Below are 9299 nucleotides of genomic sequence, written 5' to 3' on the forward strand. Positions count from 1 at the left end.
ACATTAGAGCCTTAACACATAGAGGAGAAGAACAAATAGTAAACCGCTTGCAGAGTTGCAGAGATTGGTCAATCAATATCTCATGATATGAAGGCAATGAGATTAAGATGGGATGGACATGTAGCTCGAAGCTAACCATTAGGACGCCTCTACACAACAATGAATGCCAGTATAGTAGGCAAGAGGCTACGTGAGAGGCCAAAAACCAGATGGAGAGACAGAATCAACAAAGATGCGAAAGAGCTACATGTAGCAAACTGGAAAGCAGTAGCCCAAGATAGGCAGGCATGAAGAAGGCTGGTTCGGGCGCCAAAGATCTACAAGATCTGTAGAGCCAAAAAAAAAATAATAATAATAAAAAAGGAAAAATTAGAAGACTTGTAAAGCTATGTGACTTAAAGTCAAGGACAAGTGGAGAGTAAAAAAATTATTAATTTTCCTGAACCTGAAGACATGGGTCATGTTTAACTACAAACAAGTGTATAAACATCACAGGAGATGATGGTTGAGGGTGTAATCAGTGAAAAACACAACCCCAACCATCTTCTCCTTGTGTATATTATCCAAGGACAACAATCTTCTCATCATTTAAAACCAGAATGGATAGATAAACTTCTAAAATTGGCTTTTAAAAATATATCCTGTAATAATCATTCTAATATTTTAAATATCCTTTACAGTTCTTTCAAAGTTATTACAGACCTTATTGCTCACCCCTTATCAATCAAATCAAGCTCACTTTGAACATATTAAGCTTAATAAACAAAGAAGCCAAGTTTCAACAATGAATAGGAAAATATAGAAGCGTATCGTACTTCTAAAACCATTATTAAAACGACAAACCAACGATCATATAAACAGCGAATGTACCATGAAATTATTGCTATTACAACCAACTTATCTACAAGCTCAATAGTAGAAGTAGAATAAGTGGAGAAAAAGAACAAATTATAAAACAAGAAAAATCAGATCAGCTAACATTTGGTAAATTGTAAAACTTCTTTATGTAATGGTTCGCAGTACCTACTTTTGACCAGCAATATCCTCAAAAAAGTTATTAAGTATTTGTTGGAACGGTTTCCTTATTGCTACCGATGTTATTTGATGTATAGCTAGTTTATACCATACTAACAAAATATCTACATTTTTTTTTTTATATGAGAAGATGGTAGGGGAGAGCAGTGAGCTAAGATACATAAATAAACAAAACTTATTTTTTGTGCTAGATTTTCAAGCCTTTATCAGGGTCACTTAGGCAAAAGTTTTGTCTAAAGTGAACTTTCACATAAGTAACCCTAATGAAGGCCTCCATTTCAGGTCGAAAAGTTGGCAGAAATAAATGTTTTGTTTATTTGTGTACCTTAGCTGACCCAACTACGACTATCGGTAAATATGCAATTACTATTAGTGTCAGTCCTCACAAATATACTTTGGACCCACAGAAGCTATGTCCAGCTTGCGATGGACCGACATTGGAGGATTGTTTCCATTTTTTAACAAACTACCTCACATATCATGAGAACCAAATCTGATAAATGCCGAAACTAAGCTATATTAACCAAAACCAGCTGTATGAGTAATTGTCTGTAACCTCACAATCGGATCTTAAACTTCTTTTTATTTATGTAACACAAAGCCTTATACTTATAACTGGGTACCTATCTTCACAATAAGATGTATAGTTTTTGTTTCTTTTATTTTATTAAATAAGCAATGTCAATTTTGTTTTTGTTGATTTGTTTTTTCACTCTGACTTAATGTAGGTAATGCCATTTTGGGTGAACAGTTATTAGGTTATACAATAACTTAATAATTTAGAGATTATTATTTAATTTATAAATTATTAGCTTATATAAATGATTTTTAATTCACTGTATAGATATACTGTTTGTTATTAGCTTATATAATAATTTGGAGATTGTTATTATTAGTATTTAACTTATAAATTATTAGTTTATATAAAATGATTTTTAATTCACCATTTTTGTATAATTACTACAATGATTGGTAAATAATGTACTTTACAGGCTAACACTATTTGTACAGAGATTGCTCCATAAACAAATAAATAAACTATTATTATCTTTGCTGACTGCATCCCCTGACCATCTTCTATTCATATGTAGATTGATATTAAATACATACATAAACTATTAAAACCTCATTAGCTCTACATTTTTAAAATAATAAATTGATTTTGGAGGATTTATAGGTTCCTGAACAAGATGGAAAGGAAGATCCAGTGTTTTATAAAAAGAGTATATCTGTAAATTGGGTAAGGCAAAAGGATATAGACGAACAGAAATGAGACATCTGGTGTGGAGCCTACAAAGCTGACTAGGTAGACTGGGACCTATCCACAATGTGACATAAACGGAGGAAAGGGAATAAGAATAAGATTTTTTTTTTTACGAAGAACTAAGGAGGTGTCTTCACTTGCTGGCCCACAAGAAATCTGCAGCTCTCATCTAAATGGAACAGCCAACAGTTGAGATACAAAAACTTATTGGTAGGAATTATTACAGTCTTTGATCATTTCTAAAACTTTTAGTAGGTCACAATTATTAACCTCTGCTCACTCTAGAGATTAAGAAGCTGCCAAGGGAATGCTTTAATTTTTTCTTTTTTTAATAAAAGCAACTAAATCATAAACAATTGCACTATTGTCTCTTTTCATTTTTCCAGTCTTTTCTTGATAACAAGGAAAAAGCCACTCTTGATAGTTTGATTCTTAAAAATGAGTCACTAATACAAAGAACGATAACATGAAGGTTAAAATTATAATTAATCATGCAGTAAATATTGTTTAAAAATACTAAATTTCTACAAGATAAAAAAAAAAAAAAAAGTACTTTTCAAATCAACATAAAATAACAAATTCAGTAGAGGTGTTGCAAGAAAGTGGCATCATCATATTTTAAAAATTATTACCTTTATTAAAGCACTATTGGCACGATTTTGTTTATGAAATTGAGAAATTCTGGCTTGTATTGCATTTAAATCTAACACTCTCCTTTCTTCACGAACAAGTCTTTCAGCCTCGAGTTCACTTTCAATTCGAGCACTAGCCATTTCTTCTCTATCCAACCATTCTTTTCTCATTTGATTGATCCTTTCCTAAGAAGAAAATCACATAATACACCAACACAATATAACCAAATTAAAAATATACCATTATAACATATACAGCGCAATCTCAGTAATCTGAACTTCGATAGTCCCAACATTTCAACAATTCGAACTGACACAAATGAGCATATAATAAATAAAAACTGAAAAAAAAAGATATGCAGAGAGCCAGAGACAAATTAGTAACAAAAGAACCTCACCAGCTAAGTCGAATTTCTAAGAATTTATCCAGTTCATACAGATTTATACCCTTTCTATAGTAATTTCCCTAATCCTATTTAATAAAATCAGGATGACAGTAGAGGATGATGAAGCAATAATAATAATCTGTCATGACATCAAATCCTTCTAATTGTAACATCTAAAGGAAGCAGTAAAATTAGAGGACCTGATAGATGAGCATGTTGGGGCGAGGGTCTCAGATGGCTTGGTTCAGAACGTGGGTTTGATTCCCTCCTGGGTCAGTTAATATTTATTTCACAGAGATATCGAGAAATGAATCTTGACATTCCCACTTAGGTGCTGCACAGGCCCTCAAAGGAAGACTTGAACCAAAATAAAAATTTAGAGAAAGCAGTAGGAAGTGTCCCCAAAAACCAAAACAAGCAAAATTAACTCAGACATTTAAAAAATATATATACAAATTCAATATTTTAAGGTGAGTATACATGCAGGCCCTGATTTACAAATTATTTAACTGGGCATTGGTCATGGAAAATATGACAAAAACTAATTGATGCAGAGTGCTTAAAAATATGAGGGCTAAAACCAAGTACTTTTAGAAAAAGATTTAAAATTTATTGCAAACAATAATTAATGTTGTATTCATGGTGGAAACCACTGTCAATTATAATTGAAATGATGATCTGCCTAATGCCATATATCTATATATAGGAACTGAAATGTCAGTAGGAAGTTAGTTCAACTTTTTATTCGTTTTAATCTTGTTTAGAGATAATTATTAGAAGAGCAGATGTACACAGGACAAAAAGGACAGCCAATACTAAGATAGGTTGACAGAGTGGAAGGAGACACCCAAGAATCCATGGTGTCCATTACTGGAAGGCATCACTTCTTAGACTGGTGGTTGAAGTTATGGGAGAGAAAAACACAAAAGAAGGAGAGTTTTACTAAACATCCCTTAGACCAATGGACTGATTACTGAGATTGATTTGCATTGTCAAAACCAAGTCAAGTATACTATTAAAAAACTGAGGATCACAGAAATACCTGAGATTCTAAATAACATATATTTTCAAGCTCAGCTAAGATTCTCCTTCTACAAAGCCTATCTTCTCTTTTTTCAGATGATTCTGTCATTCTAATATTAGGCACAGCTTCATCAGAAAACCGATCAGAATTTAAAGTTTCTTTTATAGGTGTACTAGTTTTTGGATTCGGTTCTGTTGCATGATATAGGTTTTCAATTTCCTCTATTTTGGAAGGAGTAAAAGAATCCCATTTAGCATTTTGAACTGCATTAGGGCCAATAGATACCCCTTGATGTATTGGAAAACAATTAGCAGCTTTCATAAATGATTTTACTTTTAATTGCTGATAACCGGTCTTATCAATGTCACCATCCTAGAAAATGAATTTACAAAATTAATATAGATGATAAATTCAAAATAAAAAAAAATAGTAATGAATTCTAACATTTAAAAAAAATGCCATTGGAATAGAATGTTTATCCATTTCGATATGTCTATATTAAGTAAAACCTAATGAGAAAAAAAAGAATATATAAACAGGACTAATGCTCCAGGTACAATCAATGGAACATAATATTATCAATGATTTCAAATAAACAGGTTATAAACAAGAGCTAACATCCAAAGAGACTAGTGATGCTTTGCAGAATTAAAGAGATTAGGTATATGTTCAGAATATCTACTTTTAAGTAAGAAGTAGGTATTCTAAACAATTTTATTTATAAAAGCTTATTGTTAAGGTAGCAAAACATGGAATAACTTTTTAAGTAATGAAAAGCCAATTCTGATCACTGTCTGTTCGGTTCTGGTTTGTTTAAAGTCATGATTTGGTATTGTGAAAAACTAAATAAATAGTAGTATGAATTAAAAAGAATGAAATATATGACAGAATACCAAAAATAATTATAATCATGATAAAATATTTATTTCGAAAAAATGAATATGGTCAAGACCTTTTTACATTTCTACAATTGTTTACTTCAAAACTCCATTACTTTTTACTGCCTGTAAAAAGGTTCTAGTTGCCGTTGAATAAAACCCTTTCTACTTCTACAGCTTCTGATTTTATTGAAGCTAATAATCTATGGAATATTAATTTTCAACTCCTACTAAGGGAACCTTGGATAATGTTCTCCTTAGTACTTTCCAGTCAGGTTTCCGTTAGGGCCATGCCATCTGAAACGTTACTTAATTCTGTACCGAAGGATTTAGCTGACACTTTATCCCGTATCTGTAATGTATCCAGTGTTACTGAACTGTTTTAACTAAATCAATCGCTATAACACCCGGGTATAATTCTTATGTTTTACTGGCTCAATTATAAGAACTTGCCCTACTCTCTTGATGAAGTTAGAATTATGACAACTAACTCTCTGATTTGCGCCAGTCTGAAGCCTAGATTTTTTTAAAAGCTGTGGAACTCTCGTGAAAGCTGCGTTACCATTCGAACGAATTAATATGGATTTTTAGAAACCCATTCCATTCAAAACAATATACTACATTCTCACAATAATTGACGCGTTTTTGTGCTTTTGCGTACTCATGCCATGATATTTCTTCAACTTCTTTGGTCAGCTGTACGAAGAATATTTTCTACTTGTTTGAGACTTCAGCTATTCTAGACTCAGACCGTGTGACTTTGTTCAGTTATAAAGACGTTAAATCTTTCCACATGCAAATGGAGTAGTTATAAGTAAGTAAACCAGATGGCATTCGATTTTTCTAGTGTACAGCAACTAATTGCACTCCTCTTGAAAAAAAAAATCGTTCATCTGAGACGAACTACCAATGGCGTTAATTTTTCATCGTGGTGGACTCCTAGCCTTCTACTGTCCAAGAAGAACGTGATGCAAAGCAAATATGAAGATACTGTTACTCTACAGTAACAATAAGTATACTGTACACCCGGACCATTTTCCATTCATTTTAAAAAAGTTGTGCTACTGAAAGTTAATCTGAACATGTCCTCATAGATCAAAAGGAATCATATAGGGAAGACACAGCCCACCCCTTGATCATATTACCACCTTCCATTTTGTTTCAAAGTGGTGATTGATTAGAGTCAAATCTCGGTCGCTCATGAAGTTATAGAAAAAATATATGGTCTTCTAATGAATATAATAAAGCCTTAGAAATAAAAAGGTCAATCCAAATCATTTTGCATTTCCTATTTCATTCGTTATCTACCACAATTATAAATGATAAATTATTGTATAATAATTTGCAGCGTTTTTATGTAGAAGTATGCTCTATGTTTTTTATGTTATGCCACTCTTATAACCTTAGTATTGTTACGTCATCTTATCTAAGGTGGTTATAGATTTGAGTTGTGAGACCACTTAATGTTCACTCAGTTTACATACTGATTATTTATTCCTTCGCTACATCACGTTTAACATTTTTAATAGATATGCAATAAGGTAGCTCAAAAATAATTTACAATGTCACACTTCTTATTATAGATACTCCTTATTTATTATTATATAACATTTTATTTTAATAAATTTACACCTTAACATACTTCTTAGTCTTCAGTGCAATGATTAAAGTTATTTCTTAGGTCATGACTATTTATTGAATCCTGAAACATGGCTGATAGTGATAGTGATCTAGGAAATCTTCCATTGATACTTCCAAGTAAAGGCATTATACAGTTTACAGAGGAACATAGGTTGATTTTATGTAAACCAAAACTCATGCCATTGAAATCAGTTACCCTTGAAAAACTTGAAAAGATGCAGAAGGAAGCCGAAGAAAAACTTTTGAATCTACAGAAAGAATCAAGTCAGTAAAAAAAATGACTTCGGGACCACTTATAACTGAAGTAGTTCTAACATTTTGTTTAGCTGCTTTTATTCTGTATAAGTATAGCGACTGGAAAAGGCAGAACATACTTGTAACATTTGGTGTATTGATTGCTTGGTATTTTTCATTTTTGATTATATTTGTGCTTCCTTTGGATGTTTCGTCAGTGAGTATCTCAATTAAGATGTTTAAATATTTAACTTTTACTAAGAAAATTTCATTTATGAATTGTTATTTGACATATTTTAGACTGTTTATCGCCAATGCATCAATTTACACAATGAAACTATAAACAATTCATGCAAGGTACCTTGGAGTCATGTCCCTGACTATGTTCTTCCAAATTTATGGCGTGTTGTTTATTGGAGTTCACAAGTTTTAACTTGGTAATTAAATCATTACACTATATTAATCCATTTTATTATTAATAAATTTAGATGTTTATTAATTAGGTGATATTTAATGTATGTTTTTACCAACAGGCTTCTTCTGCCTTTGATGCAGTCATATGCTAAAGCTGGCGAATTTACTGTCAAGGGAAAGTTAAAATCTGCCTTGGTCGACAATGCTATATACTACGGATCTTATCTTTTCATATGTGGGGTTCTACTAATATATATTGCTATCAAGCCTGGCCTTCATTTGGATGGGTAATTTTTAGTTATCTCATGTTTTAAATCTGATATTTTATACTTACAACAGTCATATTATAATTTGTTTTTATTACTTTTAGACAAAAGCTTACAGCTATTGCTTCTTCAGCTTCTAACACATGGGGACTTTTACTGTTAGTGGGTCTTCTAGGATATGCCTTAGTGGATATACCACGGTCTTTCTGGCTATCTGCTACACCTGGCCATAGATTACAGTTGGCCTATTTTAAGATAGCGAAAGTTTCTGCTGACAAATGTGAAGCTGAAGAAACTTTAGAAGACATTTTAGAGGTATCTTAATAAAGTTATGTGTTTGATTTCTTAACTGACTGTAATTTTATCACCAATGGTTTGACTACACTATATTAATAAATTTCCTGAGAAAAATATACTTTCTTATATCTTAAATGATCTAATTTAATATGTATATGTTGAAATTTAAGCCTTAAATTAAAAAAAAAAAAAAGGAAAAAGTATTACATAGCAATACCTGTTTCTGACTTGCAACATATCACATATCATAATCAACAATTGCACATTATAATATACCAGCGTACTAACTGCTATTAATGTATGTTGATAATTAACCAGTGAAATTTCTCCTAATGGACTCTCCTCTATAGTGGACACCCCTCTTAATGGACAATCATATTAAGGTCCTGCAAGCAACATACAAGTTTAATGCATTTAAACCCCTCTATTACTATGCATATTTTTACCTTATGGAAAGAGAATTATATAACTACATAAAATTATTAATATGATTTATTTAAAAACTTTATTTTTCATAGAAGTAAAAACAAAAAAAGTTGATTTTATTATTTTGAATTAAACTTTAATTTTTTTGTAATATCCCATTAAAGCCTGTTGAACAGATTCCCTACTTAGAACTTGACAACAGGCTTACTTGGAATCCTCATACTACACTTAAACAACATGATTGCAGATTTGGACTGAAATAGATTCCTTTCATTCTAAAATCCTTACCCATCCAAACCCATGAGTTCTCAATCTCTCATCCTTAAAAATCTCTAATAATCCCCCAAAATATCTGGAAAGAAGATGGCCACAGGATCTTCTAATTTAAAGCAATGATTGAAATAACTCCATTAGGTGGTCCCTTCCCAAAATTATTATGTGTTCTGAATTATTTATCACATTTGCCTATTGTATTTTTTATACAGTTTAAATTCAATAAATAAACAAAAAAAACAACTAATTTTTAGTGATATTGAAAAGTTTATTTTGAGAATAAAATTAAAATTCTTTTTAAAATTTCAAGAAAAGAAAAAAATAAATTATGGTGTTGTTCAAGAGACTTTTCAAAAAGAATTCTCAAAATCAGAAATAAGAATATCTCTTTTTTCTCCCTACGCCACAGGAAGTGGGCTATTACGCCATATTCCCTCTCGCAGCCCAATACAATTTTATTCGTCCATATCTCGCTCAACATCTTCCAGACCAACACACGCCAAAAGATGGTCCCCATCCATGTCCCCCA

The 9299-nt window shown here is 31.6% G+C and overlaps 2 protein-coding genes across 2 annotated transcripts in view; one reads left to right on the forward strand and one right to left on the reverse strand.

The window, feature by feature from the left end:
• LOC106690249 (mRNA export factor Gle1) overlaps window positions 1–4941 on the reverse strand; it is a 22667-nt gene extending 17726 nt beyond the window's left edge. The window contains exons 1-3 of the mRNA XM_014435607.2: window positions 4786–4941; window positions 4360–4713; window positions 2932–3117 (exon numbers count right to left, since the gene is read on the reverse strand). Of these exons, the coding sequence (XP_014291093.1) occupies window positions 2932–3117; window positions 4360–4713; window positions 4786–4824 (579 nt within the window). The 5' untranslated portion in view covers window positions 4825–4941. The remainder of the gene's footprint in view (window positions 1–2931; window positions 3118–4359; window positions 4714–4785) is intronic.
• A 1699-nt stretch (window positions 4942–6640) lies between these two features.
• LOC106690252 (LMBR1 domain-containing protein 2 homolog) overlaps window positions 6641–9299 on the forward strand; it is a gene marked incomplete at its 3' end in the record, with an annotated part of 17066 nt that continues 14407 nt past the window's right edge. Inside the window, 5 exon segments of the mRNA XM_014435609.3 lie at window positions 6641–6760; window positions 6901–7311; window positions 7395–7531; window positions 7628–7795; window positions 7879–8089. Of these exon segments, the coding sequence (XP_014291095.1) occupies window positions 7138–7311; window positions 7395–7531; window positions 7628–7795; window positions 7879–8089 (690 nt within the window). The 5' untranslated portion in view covers window positions 6641–6760; window positions 6901–7137.

Source organism: Halyomorpha halys, unplaced genomic scaffold (genome assembly GCF_000696795.3).
Source record: "Halyomorpha halys isolate HHAL.00 unplaced genomic scaffold, Hhal_1.1 Scaffold1631.1, whole genome shotgun sequence".
Classification (NCBI taxonomy): domain Eukaryota; kingdom Metazoa; phylum Arthropoda; class Insecta; order Hemiptera; family Pentatomidae; genus Halyomorpha; species Halyomorpha halys.